This window comes from Mustela erminea, chromosome 7 (assembly GCF_009829155.1).
Source record: "Mustela erminea isolate mMusErm1 chromosome 7, mMusErm1.Pri, whole genome shotgun sequence".
In the NCBI taxonomy this organism is placed as follows: domain Eukaryota; kingdom Metazoa; phylum Chordata; class Mammalia; order Carnivora; family Mustelidae; genus Mustela; species Mustela erminea.
This window is the reverse complement of record NC_045620.1, coordinates 27930513-27952690: the sequence shown is the minus strand read 5'-3', so window position 1 is coordinate 27952690 and position 22178 is coordinate 27930513. Positions and strand designations below refer to the sequence as shown.

Genomic DNA, 22178 nt, shown 5'->3' with positions numbered 1-22178 from the left:
ATCCAGTGGCCAGATGGTAAATGTGAAGCAGTCCACTCAGGGAAAGGAAAAGAAGCCTGATTTGTAGTGCTCGTGGACTTCTGTGGTGTCAACACTCCCAATATGACCAATGGCAAGCTAACAGTGTTTAACAACTTGCTTGAAAAATTCCCAAAAAGCTCTCAGGAGTGAGTGTAAGCCTCCTCCCAAAACCAGTGAGCTCCACCCAGAATCTGTACACTGCTCACCCCAAGGCTGCTCCCTGGTCCTGGCCACCAGCACACCTTCCTGGACCATTCTTTGTCTCTTACAGGCTCTCCAGTTTCAGCTACAGTGATTCCATGGCAATGGAAGTCAAACTGTGTCATTCCTCTGTTTCTTCCTCCTAAAGATGTACATGACACTCTCTCCCTCTTTGAAGCTCTGTTTAAACATTGCCTTATTAAAAAGTCCTTTCCATAAACCGCCCGGTATAAATATCAAGTCCTTTCTCCCACTCTGTGTTCTCACAGTTCATAACCTAATTAAACTGTTTTCCTAGAACTTAGGATTAGCTGACATGATAAATGGAGGCAGTGCTCACTTTGCACAACACTGCAGGACAGAACAATGATGGTGCAGCTGAAACCATGCAAAGTGATCTCAACAAACCGGGGAGAATAACAATTTTTCTGTGACCTTTAAAAACATTTTTTAAAACACAGAAACTTTCCAAATGTCAATGATGAATGTATAGGAAACTGAAAAAAAAGAACCATTATTTGTTGGGTGTATTGTCATTTCAAATATTAGAAACACTGAAAAGGGAAGCATTTTGGGGTTTTTTGTAAAGACTCTTCATCAGTAGTTTGCACAGTGCAAGCCTTATTCTGATTACATGGTTGACCATATAGGGCCAACATCTGAATTACCTCACTTCAGTCTCAATTGGGATTAGCTTCCACTATTCTATCCCTTGTACTTTCAATGTTATGAAATCCTTACAATATTAATTTGAATACTTCTGGTGTCACAACCTTGGGATATTTTCACCCTCCCTCCCACCACCTTCTTCAAGGATGTGGTAAGCTTGTCTCACTCTGCTCCTCCACCTGCATATCCACACACTGGGGACCAGCACCCCATCACCATTCCCGTGGCAGCTACACCTTCATGAGCCCCACTCCCATTCAATTTGAACTTTACCTGAAGCCTCATCTTTTCTCTTTTCCCTATCATACTTTCAGCTTTGTGCCAATTCCCTTTGGCTACTATTCACTTGTGTATAATGTCCCTGGGTCCCTTGTTGGGAGACCTGGAGACAACACAACCACCTGCATTGCTGTCTGTGGTAAAGTGAATAACAGAGTCACAGAGAACTACCACTTCTGGCTTTGAAAGACGTGATGCTTACTTATCCTGATGAACACCTGTTGGCTACATAGAGATTTGCGGCCTGAGGAGAGCAGCTGACAGCTGACAGCAAAGTTTGTACTTCATGTACATAATTGCCATGAAAAATTCCTTCGTGGCAAATGAGTTCAGAGACTGATGGTATTTAACTGACCTGTGGCGACTGACATTCTTCAGTCTGCACCACACAAACTCAGTCCTCAGTTGCCAGTCAATGATGGCCCTGTGTTAGGCCATCACATTTTTAAAACATAAATTGGGGAACATATCATTGAAAACATCAATTTCTACCAGATGTTGGATTTTAAAATACCATTTCACTTTATTCAATACTGGTACATGTACCTAAAACCATTTCAATAAATACTACTATCTCTTCTTTGTGTTTGAAAGTTCTATCAGAAATTCCTATGCTCCAGAAAGCAAGCAGGTGGATTTTCAAAAAACAAAACAATAACCCACTGATCAGAGTACAGGAACAGTTACAGGAACCTTCTGGGATAGCTCCCAGTGGCCAATGTGCAAAAGTTTGGGCAACAAATAAGTAAAGTGTATCTGGTTCTGTTATCATCTAAATGTTCAAGTCCCCACAAAACTGAGTGTTAGAATCCTCAATCCCACGGGATGGTGTTGGTGGGGGGTTGGCTCCAGAAGGTGAGCAGGTTATGGGTGCTCTAGTCTCATGAGTGGGATTAGCCCTTATAGAAGAGACCCCCCCCGCCAGGGATCCCAGTCACTTCAGCCATGTGAGGAGACAAGGAGAAATCTGTGAGGGCCGTGTCTCAACCACACTGGTTCCATGATCTCAGTCTCCAGCCTCTTCAACTATGAACAAGAACGTTCTTTTGTTCCCTAAGCACCCATTCTGGGGTGTTTTGTTATAGCTGCCTGAATTAACTAAAACCAATTATAACCGCACATATAAATATCTTTGGACCTGTATTGATATAAGTAAATAACTGAATAAATTAATAAACTTTTCTCTCCTGTACAGCACAGTTCCAAATGATTTTTGTAGACACTTCACCCTCAGAAGGGAGCTTAACTGCATACTACTGGAGTGCAGGAACTGGTGTGACTCCCCTTCAAAGATGACAGAATGGCAAGGAGGAATAGGGAGTAACTGCAGAGGGAAGACCTGACAAATACAGTCCAGCCAGGCAATCACAAGTTCACCAATAGTCATAAACCATGGCCACAGTGTGCTCCCTGATATAATGTGATGAAAAATGACACTTTTCCACATGACCTTCCTCCCCAAACCCACTCCCCCAGTTTGTGTATTAGAAAAGCATCCAACAGGGGCGCCTGGGTGGCTCAGTGGGTTAAAGCCTCTGCCTTCAGCTCAGGTCATGATCCCAGGGTCTTGGGATCAAGCCCCGCATCGGGCTCTCTGCTCAGCAGGGGGCCTGCTTCTCTTCCTCTCTCTCTGCCTGCCTCTCTGCCTACTTGTGATCTCTCTGTGGAATAAATAAATAAAATATTTAAAAAAGAAAAGAAAAGCATCCAACAAATTTCAGTGAGGGACATTCCAACATATACCTGAGCAGCACGCAAAACTGTCAGGCTGTTGCTATCAAGGAAAGTCCAAGAAGCTCTCACAGCTGAAAGGAGCCTAGAGAGACATGACAAGAAAATGTAATGTGGTATACTGCATGGAATTCTGGGACAGAAAGGGACATGGAGTGAAACCCAGAAAAATCTCTTCTGGACTGAATACTTGTACCTCTCCAATGCTCATGGGATTTGGAGGTGGGGACTTTGCAGATAATGAGGTCATGAGGGTGGAGTCCTCATGAATGGGATCATTGCCTTCATGAAAAGGGGCCAGACAGCCAGCTCACTCCATCCACCAGGTGAAAACACAAGTAGTTGGCATTCTGCAACTTCAAAGAGAGATCTCATCACAACCCAACTATCATTGCACCCTGATCTCAGACTTCCAGGCTCCAGGACTGTGGGAAATAAGTTTCTGTTGTTTCAAGGCATCCAGTTTATGCTGTTTTGTTATAGCGGCCCAAGCTAAGACAAAATCAAACTACAGATTTTGGTTAATAACAGTGCACCAGTATTGGTTCACTAATTATAACAGATGCAACAAATAACTGTAAAATGCTATAAAGAGAAGAAACTGTATGTACCTATATATTGGAACTCTGTGTGATTTTTTCCAATTTTTCTCTAAATGTAAAACTGTCCCAAAAAAGTAACTCTATTTGAAAAAAAAAAAATGTCAACATCTTGTCCTCAGATGGATCTCTGCCTCTTGCACTCCCTTGGAGGGCAATTCGAGGAAATGTGTGGTGGGGAGATGTCTGTGTTTCTATACCCAGATTTTATCTTACTTCCCAAGTCTAAGGTTCCTCTTCCTTTCTCAGGCCTCTGTCCTCTGCTAGAGCTCACTCCAAAGCCTGGCACCCAGAGATCCAAGAACAACCTGCTTCTCAGTCCCCCATGATATTCACCCTAAATGTTTCCAATTTCTTCCTTTGTTGAAGATTATTTGACCATGGAGTGATTGCTATTGCTAGGACGTCCAGTATTATGTTGAGCAATAGTAGCGAGAGTGGGCATCCTTGTCATGTTCCTGATCTTAAGGGAATGGTTCTCAGCTTTTCTCCTTTGAGAATGATATTCACTGTGGGCTTTTCATAGATGGTTTTTGTGAAATTGAAGAATGTTCCCTCTATCCTTATATTCTGAAGAGTTTTAATCAGGAAAGGATGCTGTATTTTGTCAAATGCTTTTTCTGCATCAATTGAGAGGACTATGTGATTCTTGTCTCTTCTCTTACTTCTGTGTTCTGTCACATTGATTGATATGCAAATGTTGAACCACCCTTGCCTCCCAGGAATAAATCCCACCTGGTGGTGATGGATAATCCTTTTAATATACTGCTGGATCCTATTAGCTAGGATCTTGTTGAGAATTTTGGCAAACTGTGGAAGGAGCCAAGATACCATTCATTAGATGAATGGGTAAAGAAGATGTAATCCATATATACAATGGAATATTACTCAGCCATCAGAAAGGATGAATACCCAACTTTTGCATCAACATGGGTGGAGCTGGAGGAGCTAATGCTAAGTGAAATAAGTCAGAGAAAGACAATTATCATATGCTTTCACTTATTTGTGAAACATAAGGAACGGCATGGAGGACATTAAGAGAAGGAAGGAGAAAATGAAGGAGGTGGAGAATCAGAGTGGGAGATGAACAGTGAAAGACTATGGACTCTGGGAATCAAACTGAGGAGAGGTGGGTGGGGGGATGGGTGAGCCCGGTGATAGATATTAAGGAGGGCATGGATTGCATGAAGCACATTTTTTGATATAGGTAAACAGTGAATCATGGAACACTACATCAAAAATTAATGATAAACTATATGGTGACTAACATAATATAATAAAAAAATTATTAAAGAGAACTTCTTCACCTTGTAAATCATGGGGATGAGAGTACAGCACAGGAGAATACAGTCAACAGTTTCAGAATAATATTGTGACTGTCTTTTTTCCACTGCATATTTTTTCCTGCTTTGTTGAAGATTATTTGACCATAGAGTTGAGGGTCCATATCTGGGCTATCTACTCTGTTCCACTGGTCAGTGTGTTTTTATGCCAGTGCCATGCTGTCTTGGTGATCACAGCTTTGTAGTAAAGCTTAAAATCAGGCATGTGATGACCCCAGTTTTTTTTTTTTTCAACATTTCCTTAGCAATTCAGGGTCTCTTCTGATTCCATACAAATTTTAGTATTGTTTGCTCCAGCTCTTTGAAAAATGCCGGTGGAATTTTGATCGGAATGGCATTGAAAGTATAGATTGCTGTAGGCAGTATAGACATTTTAACAATGTTTATTCTTCCAATCCATGAGCATGGAATGCTTTTCCATCTTTTTGTGTCTTCTCCGATTTCTGTCATGAGTGTTCTATAGTTCCTCGAGTACAGATCCTTTACCTCTTGGGTTAGGTTTATTCCCAGGTATCTTATTGTTCTTGGTGCTATAACTGTGGAAAGAACCAAGATGCCCTTCAACAGTCGAATGGATAAGGAAGATGTGGTCCATATACACTATGGAGTATTATGCTTCCATCAGAAAGGATGAATACCCAACTTTTGTAGCAACATGGACGGGACTGGAAGAGATTATGCTGAGTGAAGTAAATCAAGCAGAGAGAGTCAATTATCATATGGTTTCACTTATTTGTGGAGCATAACAAATAGCATGGAGGACAAGGGGTATTAGAGAGGAGAAGGGAGTTGGGGTAAATTGGAAGGGGAGGTGAATCATGAGAGACTATGGACTCTGAAAAATAATCTGAGGGGTTTGAAGTGGCGGGGGGTGGGAGGTTGGGGGAACCAGGTGGTGGGTATTGGAGAGGGCACGGACTGCATGGAGTGCTGGGTGTGGTGCAAAAACAATGAATACTGGGGGCACCTGGGTGGCTCAGTGGTTTAAAGCCTCTGCCTTCAGCTCAGGTCATGATCCCAGGGTCCTGGGATCGAGTCCCGCATAGGCTCTCTGCTCAGCAGGGAGCCTGCTTCCTCCTCTCTCTCTGTCTGCCTTTCTGCCTACTTGTGATCTCAGTCAAATAAATAAATAAATCTTTAAAAAAAAAAAAAAACAATGAATACTGTTATGCTGAATATAAATTTAATTTTTTTTTTAAAAAATTGAAGGGAAACAATGAAATAAAAGCCAAGATCACTTAAAAGAAAGTGGATTTCCATGCAAATGTATTCATATACAGAAATAAACTAGAAGTACATTTAAATTAATAAAAAGTAAATTTAATGATAAAAGTAAGAAGAGAAATAAATTTAGAAAGAAATTAAAAATAGCATATTAAAATTTAGAAAACAAATTAAAATTTACTTGGTGCTATAGTAAATGGAATCGATTCTCTGATCTCCCTTTTTGTATTTTCATTTTTAGTGTATAAGAAAGCAGCTGATTTTCTGTACATTGACTTTGTAATTGACTTTGTATCCTGCCACATGAGTCATACCTACAGTCTCATAATGTGGCAGGATAACTTATACTTTTTAACTGATTCTTCTAGATTCTATACTTAGATTTCATAGAGCATGCAGATATTATCTCTTCCTGACTTCTCACCCATAAGCTTTATTCACTGACTTCCCACTCTGGATGATGGGGATGCAATGCTCTGTTATTATGGAAACCATACCACATGTGCATATTTCTACCCCACCCCCTTAACATTTTAATTTTAGATAATGTCATAGTCAGCACACATTATAATGACAATGACACAGTGTTTTATACTCAATCTTTTTTTTTTCTTTCAAGATTTTATTTAAATTAAGTTATTTTACATATAATAATGTTAGTTTCAGGAGTAGAATTTAGTGAATCACGAGTAACATATGACACTCAGTGGTTATTACATCAAGTGTCTCAACCTTGTAACATTCCCAGATTTTGTTTGCATTGATCTGCTCATGTGCATTTTGGGTAACCACCACAATATTCAGGGTACAGAACAATTCCATGGCTGCAGAGCTTACCCTTGTGCTAGCCTTTCTTGGTGACAGCCAGCCCCACCATCGAAACCTCTGGCACATACTGATCTGTTCTCTTTGGCTTTGAGAATGTTTTGGAAGTGGAGTCCCACAGTATGGACATTTTGAGAGTGGTTTTGATCCTTCCACATAAAGCCTTGGAATCTCACAAGTTCGACACATGTAAATAAGTTATGCCTTTTTATTGTTGTGTTGCATTTCCTGGTAGGAATGCACCACAGTTTGTTCAACCATTCAGTTATCACTGGGCATTTTGCATGTTTCCAATTTTTTTCCATTTGAGAAAAGCTGCTCTAAACATTCAGCCGAGATTATGTGAAGCTATGGCCTTCATTTTGCTCAGAAAAATGCCGGGGAGAGTGATCTCTGGGACATAAAACACGCTTCCTCTCCAGATAGTGGAAGAAATGATGCTTTTTGTTAGAGGCAAGCATATAAAACTTCTTTTTTTTAACGATTTTATTTCTTTTTTATGTAAACTCTACACCAAATTTGGGACCCAAATTCACAACCGCATGATCAAGAGTTGCTCACTTCACCAACTGAGCCAACCACATACCCTAAACAAATACAGCTTCTGAAGTCCACACTGCACTGTGCATTTGGGCTAAGTTTCCATCAATAAGGGGTTGGCATAGGGAGTTATTTCTGGAGCAGACATCATTTGACCCCCAAATTTTTTAGGTCCTGATGAACTCATTTCTTTCTCCAGCTCAGAAGCTCTTAGTGGAAGCCGGTACAGAGTGAGGTCACAAGACAGCCACCCCCAGGTGTCCAGAGCTCAGGAGATGAGACACAGCTCCTAACTGCAGATCCTTCTTAGCTTGGGGCTCCCAAGTGGAGAACCACCATGAAGACCTCAAGATGGGGGGGAGGAGCCCAGCGCAGAAAGCAGAGGCCCCAGGCGGGCAAGAAGCATCATTTCTGCTGGACCTGTCCACTCTCTCTGAAACATAAGAAGAATTTCTTCCAAATTATTTCTTATGATTGAGTTCCAGTTTCAAAGTACTGTGGTCTGAGAAATTACGGGCAATAATCTCAACCTTTTGGTATTGGTTGAAACCTAATATGCGACCCAGTATGTGGTCTATTCTGGAGAAAGTTCCATGTGCACTTGAGAAGAATGAATATTCTGTTGTTCTAGGGTGGAATGTTCTGTATGTATCTATGAAGTCCATCTAGTTCAGTGTGTCATTCAAAACTCTTGTTTCTTTGTTGATTTTCTCCTTAGATGGATCTGTCTGTTGCTGAGAGTGGAGTGTTGAAGTCTCCTACTATTAATGTTTTATTATCAATATGTCTCTTTATTTTGGTTAACAGTTGCCTTTTATAGTTGACTGTTCCCATGTTGGAAGCATAGATATTTCCAATCGTTAGATCCCCTTGTTGGATAGACCCTTTAAGAATGATATAGTGTCCTTTTGTATCTCTAACTATGGTCTTTAGCTTAAAATCTAATGGATGAAAGACCTCAGTGTGAGACAGGAATCCATCAAAATCCTAGAGGAAACATAGACAGTAACTGTTTCAACATCAGCCACAGCAACTTCTTTCAAGACACGTCTCCAAAGGCAAGGGAAACAAGAGCAAAAATAAACTTTTAGGACTTCATCAAGATAAAAAGTTTCTGCACAACAAAGGAAACAGTCAACAACATCAAATAAAGAGACAACCCACGGAATGGGAGAAGATACTTGTAAATGACACTACAGATAAAGGGCTAGTATCCAAGATCTATAAAGAAATTCTCAAACTCAATCCACAATGAACAAATAATCAAGTCAAAAAATGGGCAGAAGACATGAACAGACATTTCTCCAAAGAAGACATGCAAATTGCTAACAAACATATGAAAAAATGTTCACCGTCATTAGTCATCAGGCAGATTCAAAACAAAACCATATTGAGATACCACCTTACACCAGTTAGAATGGGAAAACCTGACAAGACAAGGAACAAGAAATGCTGGAGTGGTTGTGGAGAAAGGAGAACCGTCTCACACTATTGGTAGGAATGCAAGTTGGTACAACCACTATGGAAAACAGTGGAGGTTCCTCAAAAAGTAGAAAATAGAGCTACCCTATGGCCCAGCAAATGCTCTACTGGGCATTACCTCAAAGATACATATGTAGTGAAAAGAAGGGCCACATGCACCACAATGCTCATAGCAACAACATCCACAATAGCCAAACTGTGGAAAGAGCTGAGATGCCCTTCAACAGATGAATAGATAAAGAAGATGTGGTTCATATGTACAATGGAATATTACTCAACCATCAGAAAGGATGAATACCCGACTTTTGTATCAACATGGATGGGACTGGAGGAGACTATGCTGAGTGAAATAAGTCAGATAAAGTCAAATATTATATGGTTTCCCTTATTTGGGAACATAAGGAATAGCATGGAGGACACTAGGAGGTGGAAGGGAAAAATAAAGGTGGGGAAATCAGAGCAGGAGACCAAGAATGAGAGACTATGGACTCCGGGAAACAAAGCGAGGGTTTTAGAGGGGAGGGGAGTAGGGGGATGGGTGAGCCCAGTGATGCGTATTAAGGAGGGTACAGATTGCATGGGGCACTGGGTGTTATACACAAACGAAGAATCATGGAACAGTACATAAAAAACTAATGATGTACTATATGGTGATTAAGATAACATGATAATAATTTAAAAACGCACACACACACACACACACACACACACTCAAAAACAAAACATAAGAAGAGGCCGCTCACACCATGTGAGGACTCTCTGCCTGACGTCTGTTTCACAATCCAGAAGCAGATCACTACCTCACAACCCTGTCACTGCATCATACAGGCTTCCTTCCTCTTCCATCACCGAGGTGCGGGCTGTTCCTCCCCACCCAACAGAGGTCCCATCGCCCCAGGACATACATTTGCAGAGAGCGGGATTCTCAGGCCTCCACCATGTGGGCCCCTGCTTCCGGAACCCACCCTCCTCCTCACTGGCTGCTGGTTCTGCTGTTGGGACTCACAGGTGAGCACTGCCTTGAGGGAGACTCCCCTTTCCATGCCTCCTCAACCTCTCCCTGCCCCTGGGCATTTAGGGCTTCCAGGTAAACACAGGCATGCTACCCAGACCCTCCGCAAAAGGCCTGCCTGGTAGCTATGACTATACTCCTGACTAGCAGATGGGGAAACTGAGGCAGCGAGAGCAACCAGTCTAGTGCCATCTACTTAAGTCAGTGGAGCTACTGTGGTTCATGTCCAGCCCACTCAGCTCCACAGCTCATCTTGTTAACCATGTTATGCTGCCTGGCTCCTCAGTGGAGACCAAGAGGAGAAATATCAGAAACACAGAGAGGCAAACAGAAGGACAGCCATCCCACAACAGATGCAGAGGTCTCCAGAGTTCCACTGTGCTATGTGTACTCACAAACTCTTGTTAATCATGTGCTGCATGTTTCCTAGGTGCCAAGATTGTTACTAAAGTTTAACATGTACTATAATTTCACTTAATGAATTTGTGTTTCTCGATGTCTCCAGGTCTAGCTAGTCACCAAGGCAGGAAATCCAGCTGTGAAGTCAAACCTGCTCTGTGCCACATCACTGAGCCTCTCTGTGTATTTCTTTCCTCAGTCATGATGGGATCTCCCTTTACAGGCTTGGAGCGAGGACCGCTCCAGGTGTGCACTAGGTCAGGCAGCTATTGTGCGTAAACACATGAGGAGACGCGCAGGATCACGTCAGGATGAGGAGATGACTGCTCTGTTTTCCCTCCAGGTGTGGCTGGTGAGGCGGGGCTGCAGGTGATCCAGCCTGATAAGTCAGTGTCTGTCGCAGCCGGACAGACAGCCACTCTGCGCTGCACCCTAACCTCCCTGCTCCCCACAGGGCCGGTTCAGTGGCTCAGGGGGACAGGGCCAGGCCGGGAGTTAATCTTCAGTTTCAAAGGAGGCCACTTCCCCCGAGTAACAAATGTTTCAGACGTCACAAGGAGAAACAACACGGACTTTTCCATCCGCATCAGTAACATCAACCCAGCAGACACTGAAACATACTACTGTGTGAAGTTCCAGAAAGGGACCCCTGATGATGTGGAGTTTCAGTCTGGACCAGGCACTCTGGTCACTGTGAGTGGTGAGTACGGCCTAGGCCTCCTTTGTCCCCTGGTTGTGACAACAAGTCAATAAGAATGCCCTCCACTGTCTAACCAACAACTAAACATCAGGTGTTGTGGTGGGTGTCCCCAATGTCAGCCCTTTCCACCAATCAGGGAAGTAGAGGCCTGGAGAGGTCCTGATACTTGCTTAAGACCCCTGATAAATGGTGGGAAAGTCTAGAATCCGAGTCTGTGGGTCCAAAGCTGTCGACCTTTCCAATCCTGACCAGCTCTCTGATTCTAGGGATGAAGGACTTACAGTCTGAGTGACTTGCCTAGTCACATGACCCAATCTTACTCCTGCCTCCAGAGAGTGTCTCCTCCATGTGGCTGACTCTTCTCTAACTCAACAGTTACTGAGCACCGGCTGTGTACAGGCTCTCGTCTGCGTGCAGGGGAAGCAGAAAACAAAACAGGGAAGGGCTCCTTTCTCATGAAGTTCACATTCCCTTCCCTTCCTGTGGACGAATGCACCCAGGGCAGGGAGGTGGGACATGTCTGTCTTTCAACGTAGAAGAATCACAGTGAGAAGAGGTATAAACTCACTGTTTACACTGAGAGCCCAGGATAGAGAAGATGCCAGAGGCTGGGCATTTGTTGTGGGTCTGTCCAAAAAGTGTCATGCAATTCAGGGACTGACTCCCATAAGAGCACTGAATCTCCCCTCAGCTCCTGGACATAGGCATGCAGGTGGTTTTATCCTGATTGTGCGGGTGTTACAGGACTTTCCAGTCATATGTCCCTTGCCTGGGCACCAGCGCTAGTACATGGCTCCAGCACCAGGCTGATCTGTTCCTCCTGGGAGAGCTCTCCTTCCTCTTCCCCAAGCTGCCCACACAGGGGATGCCCTAGTTGAGAATGGATGAAGCTGGAGGGACCACCTCAGCCCATTTACAGATGAGGACACTGAGGCTCAGCAGATCTGGCCTGAGCAGGAAAGTGAGCCACAGCCTGACTCACAGCCCTGCTCTCTGCACACTCACTGTGCTGGCCAAAGTGGGAGAAAGTGCCCACCCTCTCCTTGAAACTCTTGTAAATCTTGTATGGTTCTCTTTTTCAGCAGTAAACATTAAGAAAACACGGGAAGAGGTGGGCTAGCTTTGCACCCCCAGATCAGACAGGTATGCAAACATCTGGTGAAGTGTCGAGCCTGTTCCTGGAGGACACGGCTTCTCACGTGTAAGAGCATCCAGAGTCTTTCCCCAGTTGGGTTGTGTTTCTCCTTCACTGAGCAGCCTGGGGCACCATCCTGGACAGAGCAGAGTGGCCCCCACAATCCCAGCAACACCAGGCACCCCATTCCTGGCTCTGCAGACTAAGAATGACTGGGAGGCACATCCTGGAGGGTATTCGGCTTCATGAGCGAGAGATCACATTCTAGACTCAGCTGTCGGGACCCCACATCTTCCCTCTGTTGTTGTCGAGTCAATATGTCTGGACACCCAGAAGGACCCCTCCCCATAACCGCTTGCAGTGAGAATGTCAGATGGAAAAGGAGGGTGGCTGTCACTGTCGGGGTGGAGAAGGTGGGACATTTATTCTGTTGTGGATGAAATAGCTGGAGACCACAGGAAGTCCCCCTTGGGATACAGTGACTGGTAAGGAGCAGTCCTGTTGTAACTGGACCAAAGTAGCTTGGCTCCTTGGTGAGGGAGTGACAGAGACCACCCAGGGGAAGTTCTCTCACAAAGCTGTCTATTTTACAGGTAAGGGATCACAGGGAATTATTTCCAAAGCCATAATGCGGAACAGGGGCAAGTAGGCTCTCCATATTAGGGCTGGAGATGAATATTCAGAGGGGGATTCTAACACTATAATGAGACTGAGGTTACTGTCAGCCACTTTCTGATTCATCTACTCTTTTCTATCTGTGTATTCAGTGATAAATTCCAAGCAAAACTGTTTACATTCTCTTACTCGCCCCTCCCTGCAACCCTGGAAGGAGAAATCCCTCCTGTCCCATGTCACAGAGAAGGAGCCAGGCTTTGTCACAGCTGCACATGCTCTCTGACCTCAGTGAGGTTTGCAGGGAAGTACCTAGGAGCGGTTGATGCCAAAGTCAGACCCATCAGAAATGTCCTTCCTGTGCCCAGATTTGTGGGAAGTGACCTGGCATGGAAGAGAAGGGAGGACTTGAACTCCAGCCTGGAAATACACCTGGGCCCTGCCCGCGACTCAGTGTTGAGCTCTGTTACCTCAGGGATTCCTCTGTGTGAAGAGGAGAGGACACCACCCTCCACACACTCTCAGAAAGGTGGCAGGTTCTCCACAGCGCCTCACACGTATCCTGAGCGCTGATGACCACAGTCATGCTTATTGTTCACAAATGCTCTTCTTGTAGCCAAACCATCTCCCCCCGTGGTGTCGGGCCCCACAGCCAGGGCCTCGCCGGAGCAGACAGTGAACTTCACCTGCAAGTCCCACGGCTTCTCCCCCAGAAACATCACCCTGAGATGGTTCAGAAACGGGAATGAGCTGGCAGCCTCCCAGACCAGCGTGGACCCAGAGGGAAACAGAACTTCCTACAACATCTCCAGCACAACCAGGCTGGTGCTGGCCCCGGGGGACGTTCGCTCCCAGGTCATCTGTGAGGTGACCCATGTGACCTTGCAAGGGGGCCCTCCTCTTCGTGGGATTGCCAACCTGTCTGAGGTTCTCCGAGGTAGATGCCCCTCCCCACCAACCCCAGCCTGGGTCCAGCTCCCAAGTCTCTGAGCCTGTCCCTCCCCCGCTCCCTGCCGCAAGCCCTCCATTCACTGGAGTCTGACCCCTGACAGTCCCTCCAGGTCACCTGCACCTATATGTGCTGTCTCCTCCTACTGTTTCCATGGCCGCTGGGTTGTGAATGCCTACCATGTGACAATTACTGCGCTCGGTACTTTCTCTTACTGTACCATAGCAATTCCAATTATTGAGCACCTGCCGTATTCCATACCACCGTATGCTTAGTGAGGTCATTTGTTTTGCTACAGTTATTCTATTCCAGCTGTATGCGTGGGGTTGAGTATCTTGATTTCACTCATTCTTTGCCTATCAGGAGCCATCAATCCTTGAGCACCTTCTGTGTGCTGGGCACTGTATTTAGGGATTTCATTCATATGCAAAGACTACCCTCAGTGTTTGAGCACCAACTACATGCCTAACCCTGTTCTCAGTGACTTCCTTGCTGTGTTGGGGGAGATAAGTTCTTGAGCCCCTTCCCCATGTTCTGTCTGTTCCATGAGGTGAGAGATTCTGACCTGTGCTGTTTCAGTTCCACCCACCTTGGTGGTTTCCCAGCAGACCGTGTCAGGGGACCAGGTGAAGATCACTTGCCAAGTGAAGAAGTTCTACCCCCAGCGCCTCCAGCTGACCTGGTTGGAGAATGGCAACGTGTCCCGAACAGAAATGGCCTCAAGGGCCTCAGACCTCATAGAGAACAAGGATGGGACCTTTAACTGGACAAGCTGGCTCCTGGTGAACTCATCTGCCCACAGGGAAGGCATGGTGTTCACCTGCCTGGTGCAGCACGACGGGCAGCCCGCGGTCACCAGAAACCATACCCTTGTGGCCTCAGCCCACCAGAAGGATCAGGAAACCCATAAAACCCAGGGTGAGACCCCAGTGATTTTGTTTCTTGCGTCCTGCTCCCTGCTTCCTCACCTGACTATGATTAAGTCACCATACCTGGCCAGACACCCTTCCCCCTGTTATTTCCCACCTAGCATGGTCTCTATCCCTTCTACACTTTTCCATCATCACCATGGAAAATGTCTGCACTTGGCATTCTGAAATTCCAGAAGGGACCCTGAGGATCTGTAGTTTTGAGTCTTGACCAGGCTCCTGCATGACCATGTGTGGTCACACCTGGGGTCTCTTCTCTCCCTTTATTTGTGACAGCAAACCAGCAATAGTCATGATCGCTCAAAGCACATTTACTTTATGCCAATTCCAATTCGTTTCAATTACACTCTTAGTAAAATTAACAATAATTCCAGTATCATCTAAAATGAAGTATATATTCCAATTTTCCAAAGCTTCTTCTATTAACTTTATTTTGTGGACCTAACTTGGTTTTAATTCACCTGTAAATGCTTAAAAGAATTTTCCTGTGAAATATCTGGGTCTCCATGTTTCTTTTTTTTTTTCCAATATTTATTTATTTATTTCACAGAGAGTGAGAGAGATCACAAGTAGGCAGAGAGGCAAGCAGAGAGAGAGAGAGAGGTGGAAGAAGCCTCCCTCCTGAGCACGGAGCCCAATGTAGGACTCCATCGCAGGACCCTGGGATCATGACCTGAGCCTAAGGCAGAGACTTAACCTACTGAGCCACCCAGGCACCCGATTCTTTTATTTCCCTGAAAAGAATCTGAATAGCTAGGGCTACTCAACTTCTTCATTTTATAATGGATGCTTGTGGTAGGCTGTGCTTTTGGGAAATGTGGTGTTTTTCTCTGAGTTTTCAAATTTCTGAACATAGAGCTTCTCATAGTAATACCTAGTAATCCTTGTGATGTCTGTATGGCATCCCATTTCATCCCTGATATTGGAAAAGTGTCAATTCTCATTTTTTTCATTGTTACAACGGTTAGAAGTTTTTCAAATTTATCAATCTTCTCAAAGAACCCACGTTTATTTCAGTGATACTCTCTATTGTTTGTTGTTAATTTCTTTGCTTTTTCTCCTCTTTTTTTTTTTTTAAATTTCCTTCTCTTGATTTGGGCTTATTTTGCTCCTCCTCATTTTTTTTGAAATAGGAATAAAATGATCAAATCTAGACTTTTCGTTGTTGGAATACCACAGCAGGTCCTCCTTCTGGTCTTGGGGAATCGGGAGTGTGGACTCGGGATACCTGGTGTAGGTTCCTCCTCCAGAATGGAAGCAACTAGCCCAGTTGTCTTCCTCTTCTACCTTTCAGAGCCCTCCATGGGTGGACCTCACATGAGTTCCAGGGGGCAGGCTTCTACTGAGCCAGGAGAGGTGGGAGAGATGAGTCCGCACCATCTCCTGCCCTTTCCTGTGTGTGGTGGAGGTGGGACGGGAATGGCATAAGGGGATGTGCATTTGGACGTGGAGATTTTTCTCTTTTGTCTCCAGAGATTTTGCATTTTGGGCTTTGCTTTTCAAGGACTACCGAGAGCCAGTTTTCCATAGAATTTACTGTCCTTTCGTTGTTTTTCCTTTGGGTTGAGAGGCTGTATTTGGAGATGAGTAGCTAAGCCTCTGTCCTATACTTAGCAGCCCATTACAAAGTGCCCAGAGGGCTTTGAAATGCTTGACCTCAGTGTCCCTATCCCACATCTCAGTATCCATCTCCCATATTTCCCCATCAGGGCCCTACTCCAGCACAGTAAGTGCAGTGTAGCTGAGAATTCAGTCCGCTCTGTAGCACCGATACTCTTATGTTTATGTTGGACCCAACAGTGTCCTCAACTTTTTCTGTCCTCCAGCTCTAGGAGGTAAGAGTCTGCACTGTTGCACAGAAGTCCCCTGACATTCACACATAACCTTTCACATGTGATCAATCTTCACTTTGCACTGTCTTTCTCCGAAGTGTTGATGTCCAGCAACAGCCACCCAACCCATAATTCTTGTAATTATCACATCATTTCCAGAATGCCAGGATACTCCCCTCCTCTGCTTACACCAGCCCAGGTCACCATGGTGAGGTTTCAGCAGTGACAAGGGCAGGGCAAGCCGACACCTACCCTGCTCTACCTCCCACAGGGCTGGGGGCCTCATGACCAGCTGGCAGAAAGAGACCCCAGTCCAAATGGGCCCATTAGAGTTGGCTTTCCAGACCCCAACCAGACAAACTCCACACATCAGGTGACCCAGGGAGGGAGACTCTCAGATGATATGAGAAGAGAGAAAGCTCACTGTGGGGTGCTGCTCGGTACACATGCATGAGAGAGCGAAGGAGGCAGGACTGGCAAAGGGAGATGTTGGCACAAGTCAGCATGGAAAGACTCAGCCTTGAACAGAGAGCAAGCAAGCTAAATGCTCTTCATGAGTTGTTTAAATGGAGAGGATTGGCTTAGACTCTGTTCCCCCACTTCCTCCAGCCTTCTGCTGCAGGCTTCCCTCTAGAAACAGGTACAAACATGAACAGTACAGCTCTTTCACTTAGAAAAAGTCCAGCGCCCCCCACCCCCCAGCAGAGACCTGCTATTCTCTAACATGCCAGGGGCAAATATGGTGAGGCCCTACTCCTTCCTTTCAGATTGCTCTACATATTTCAGAAATATACTTGGATTTTTAAAATTCAAATATAGAAAGAAAAGTGGGAGTCAAAAAATTGGGAGCTGTTCTTCCAGACCCAACATTCTATGTCCAACACAAAGACATGGGCTGACAGTGAGTGGCACTGGGGTTCAGGTGAGCTGGATGGTGTTTGAAACTCTCCTGAGCATTAGACCCCATATCCTTGCCTCCCCAGGATATTGTCCAGCCAGCAGGTCTCCTGAGGTCAGGTCATCCTGAAGACTCTCTCCTCACCTCTGTACATGGGAGTTGTCAAACCATGTGCATGGAGCAAAATAGGACATCCTTGCCCCTCACTGACCATGATATCTGTTCTCACTCCACTTGAGGTCAGACAGACATTTGACCCTATGGCCCAGATAGTTTGGCATTGTCCTGGTCCAAAGACCAGGTCTCAGAGTCATCCTGCAGGCCAGGAGTGAGGGGTTTCCCTGGATCTGAGCCACCTCATCTGTCCACACTCTGTAAACTGTGAGCCTGTTAGCTCATCAGAAAGAGGCTGTATGACCTGCCCCAGTGGGTGTGAGGATCAGTTCAGTAAACCAAACTTACTCATTTCTGAGTGCTCATTCTCCTCACCTCTTCCATCAAGAAGGACACCTGACAGCCAAGAAGGGGTGAGTGAGGTGAAGATAGACTTAGCGCAATTCTGCCTTGAGCAGGGGAAGAATTCATGAACTTCAGAGCGTTGATAAGCGTGAGTCACTTCAGATAAAGTAAGTGGAGGACCCAGGGAATGGACTCTAGGGTGCCCCTCTCTGATGGTGCCTCCTATCCCTTCTTTTCCAGAGTCAAGGCCATCCACTCCAATCCTGATAGCTGTCACCCTGGGCCCGAAGCTGCTGCTGCTCATCACTGTCTCTGCCATCTATGTCTACAAGCAGCGAGTGCCCAATTGTAAGTTGTAGGTCAGGGAGGGCAGGCCATGGTTAGTCCCAGAAAGAGCCAGGTCAGGAAGAGGGGCAGCCCACAGGTCACACAGGGTCAGCGCTCACCTGCAATAAAGAGCATGTGACACACCTCCCTTGATACTCTCAGGGGTCTCAGCGGTCCAGGCTCCCTGAGGTGTCAGGGAGGGGGCCTTTAGCCTATAAATGTGGACAGGGTCAAAGACAATCAAAGAGTGTGGACAGAGTCCTAGGGATTCTGGGAAGGAAGCGGACAGAGAGGCTGAATGAGAGGCAGCTGTGTGGGAGGATTCCTTGGAGACAATCACTAGATTATGGAGCACTGGGGCTCCTTTGGGCACAAGACATCTGCATTTAGAGGAATGCTGACAGGTGTCAAAGGGCTGCTCTGAGGACAGCTTCCAATCTGACCCCCTGTGAGATATACTGGAGGGGATGGGGAGGGGGGATCAAGCCCTAAGGGAGGAAGGCTAAAGTGGCAGAGTCCTCTATCAGGGGCTGCCTGTCCTTTCACAATAGGTGTCCCAGGAGGAAAATAGCACCAATGACATAAGAGACACGTGGGGAATATTTCTGGAATGATGAGCAGATAATCAGCTGTGAACATGGGTTCCACAGCTCCTCCCTTCCTCCCCTACCTCATGGCACCCTCAGTCTCTGCTGCCTCCTTCCTTCCTGGAGGGGCCCAGCCAAAAACAAGGAACAACTAGAAGCTTCCCAACTCTGTCCTAATACCTTGCTTCTTCCAGAGACCCACCTGCCCACAGTCCCTTCTGCTCCTTCTCACAATCCTTGATGACCCTAAAGCTGGGTCTTTATACCAGGTCCTCAGCAGGGATCATGGGAACTTGCTCTGGGGACTGACGCATGGATATCTGCCTGAATGTGAGAGACAGGTCCCACCTACACATACCAGGTGCCTCTCATTCATCTTCTGGGAACTATGGCCATGAACTACATGCTCACGTCCATGTTCTTAGGAGTTATTTCTATCAACTCCCAGACATTCCAGACTTGGTGAGGTTCTTCACTGGGTCTTAAATAAAATGAATCTCATCCTGGTTTGAAGAAGAGAAACGATTCTCCTTCCTCTTTGCCTACATGTCCTACTCCTCAGTCCCAGGGACAAGATGCCCTTCTCCCTGTGATGGGAACACTAGCTCTTCTGTCACCTTCATCCTTCCCAGCCCCACTGCTCATGTACATGGCAGTCGAGAAGCATCCAGTCGAGAAGCCTGGAGCCATCCTCGGTTTTCTTACTTTATATCCCATATTCAGTTCTGCCTTCAGATGCTACATCCAGTGGCCCGATGGTAAATGTGAAGCAGTCTACTCAGGAAAAGGAAAAGAAGCCTGATTCGTAGTGCCCGTGGACTTCTGTTACCGATGGCAAGATAACAGTGTTTCGCAACTTGCTTATAAAATTCTTGAGAAGCTCTCAGGAGTGAGTGTAAGCCTCCTCCCCAAACCAGTGAACTCCACCCAGAATCTGCACAATGCTCACCCCAAGGCTGCTCCCTGGTCCTGGCCACCAGCACACCTTCCTGGACCATTCTTTGTCTCTTACAGGCTCTCCAGTTTCAGCTACAGTGATTCCATGGCAATGGAAGTCAAACTGTGTCATTCCTCTGTTTCTTCCTCCTAAAGATCTGTATGACACTCTCTTCCTCTTTTAAGCTCTGTTTACAGGTCACCTTATTAAAAAGTCCCTTCCACGAATCACCCTGTATGAAATAGCAATTCCTTTCTCTCACTCTGTGTTCCTACAGCTCATTACCTAATTAAATTGTTTTCATAGAACTTAAGATCAGCTGACATGATAAGTGGATGCAGTGCTCACTTTGCACAATAGTGCAGGACAGAACAATGATGGTGCAGCTGAAACCATGCAAAGTGATCTCAACAAACCGGGGAGAATAATGATTTTTATGTAACCTTTAAAAACGTTTTTACCCAAATGTCAATGACGAATGTATAGGAAACTGAAAAAACAATAGAACCATTATTATTTTTTTAATTTTATTTATTTATTTGACAGACAGAGATCACAAGTAGATGGAGAGGCAGGCAAAGAGAGAGAGGAGGAAGGAGGCTCCCCGCTGAGCATAGAGGCCGATGCGGGGCTTGATCCCAGGACCCTGGGAACACGACCCGAGCCAAAGGCAGAGGCTTTAACCCACTGAGCCACCCAGGTGCCCCTAGAACCATTATTTATTGGGTGTATTGTCATTTCAAATTTAGAAACACTTAAAAGGGAAGCATTTTGTTATTTTGTAGACTCATCATGAATAGTTTGCACAGTGCTAACCTTCTTCTGATTGCATAGTTGACCATATAGGGCCACCATCTAAATTACCTCACTTCAGTCTCAACTGGGATCATCTTCCAACATTCAATCCCTTGCACTTTCAATGTTGTGAAATCCTTTCAATATTAATTTGAATACTTCTGATTTCACATCCTTGCAATATTTTACCTTCCCTCCCACCACCTTCTTCAACGATGTGGTAAGCTTGTTTCACTCTGTTCCTCTGTCTGCATATCCACACTCTGGAGACCAGCACCCCTGTCACCACTCCCCTGGTAACTATGCCTTCATGAGCTCCAAATGATTTATCTAGACACTTCAAGCTCAGAAGTGAGCTTAACTGCTTACTCCTGCAGTGCATTCACTGGTGTGACTCTCCTCCAAAGGTGACAGGATGGCACGGAGGAATAGGGAGTAACTACAGAGGGAACACTAGACAAATGCAGTCCAGTCACATCATCACGAGTTCACCAATACTCATAAACCACTGCCACAGTGTGCTCCCTGATATAATGTGATGAAAACAACACTTTTCCTCTGTGACCTTCCTCCCCAAACCCACTCCCCCAGTCTGTGTTGAGAAAAGCATCCGACACATTGCAATGAGGGACATTCCACAATATACCAGAGCAGCATGCCAAACTGTCAGGCCATTGCTATCAAGGAAAGTTCAAGAAGCTCTTACAGCTGAGAGGAGCCTAGAGAGACAGGACAAGAAAATGTAATGTGATGACCTGCATGGAATTCTGGGACAAAAAAGGGCATGGAGTGAAAAATAAGGAAGTCTGTTCTAGACTGAATAGTTGTATCTCTCCATTGTTCATGGGATTTGGAGGTGAGGATTTGCAGATAATGAGGTCATGAGGGTGGAGTCCTCATGAATGGAATCATTGCCTTCATGAAAAGGGGCCAGACAGCCAGCTCACTCCATCCACCAGGTGAAAACACAAGTAGTTGGCATTCTGCAACTTCAAAGAGAGATCTCATCACAACCCAACTATCATGGCACCCTGATCTCAGACTTCCAGCCTCAGGACTGTGAGAAATAAGTTCCTGTTGTTTCAAGGCATCCAGTTTATGCTATTTTATTATAGCAGCCCAAGCTAAGACAAAGTCAAACTATGGATTTTGGTTAATAAAAATGCACCAATATTGGTTCACTAATTATAGCAGAAGCAACAAGTTATTGTAAAATGCTATAAAGAGGGGATACTGTATGCACCTATATATTGGACTCTGTGTGATTGTTGCCATTTTTTCTCTAATGTACAACTATTCCAAAAATGTAACTCTATTCTAAGAAAATAATGTCAACATCTGGTCCTCAGCTGGATCTCTGTCTCTTGCACACACTGGAGGGCAATTCGAGGAAATGTGTGGTGGGGAGATGTCTGCATTTCTATACCCAGATTTTATCTTACTTCCCAAGTCTAATGTTCCTCTTCCTTTCTCTGTCCTCTGTCCTCTGCTAGAGCTCACTCTGAAGCCTGGCACTCAGAGATCCCTGAAGAACCTTCTTCTCAGTCCCCCCACTTTAAATGTTTCCAATTAGTGAAGCCCATGTTAGATCAGGTGGAGTCAGAGAACTCTGGGTGCTTGGGTGAAGTAGTGTAGCTTTAAGACCTCAGTGGTGGATGCACTTAATCCATGTCCTGTCCCCAAGCAATTGAGG

General features: G+C 45.3%; 1 protein-coding gene across 5 annotated transcripts in view; it reads left to right on the top strand.

Annotated features, from left to right (window-relative positions):
* Positions 1 to 22178, top strand: part of LOC116595144 (signal-regulatory protein beta-1-like) — a 202355-nt gene that overhangs the window by 177470 nt on the left and 2707 nt on the right. The window contains exons 1-6 of one of the 5 annotated variants that reach the window (XM_032351180.1): positions 9772 to 9922; positions 10669 to 11025; positions 13389 to 13709; positions 14301 to 14639; positions 18080 to 18187; positions 19477 to 20159. In XM_032351180.1, coding sequence (XP_032207071.1) covers positions 9853 to 9922; positions 10669 to 11025; positions 13389 to 13709; positions 14301 to 14639; positions 18080 to 18187; positions 19477 to 19562 — 1281 coding nt within the window. In that variant the 5' untranslated portion in view covers positions 9772 to 9852 and the 3' untranslated portion in view covers positions 19563 to 20159. Of the gene's footprint in view, positions 1 to 9771; positions 9923 to 10668; positions 11026 to 13388; positions 13710 to 14300; positions 14640 to 18079; positions 18188 to 19476; positions 20164 to 22178 lie in introns of those variants that run through there. The other 4 variants (XM_032351179.1, XM_032351194.1, XM_032351178.1 and 1 more) reach the window with 4 other exon arrangements.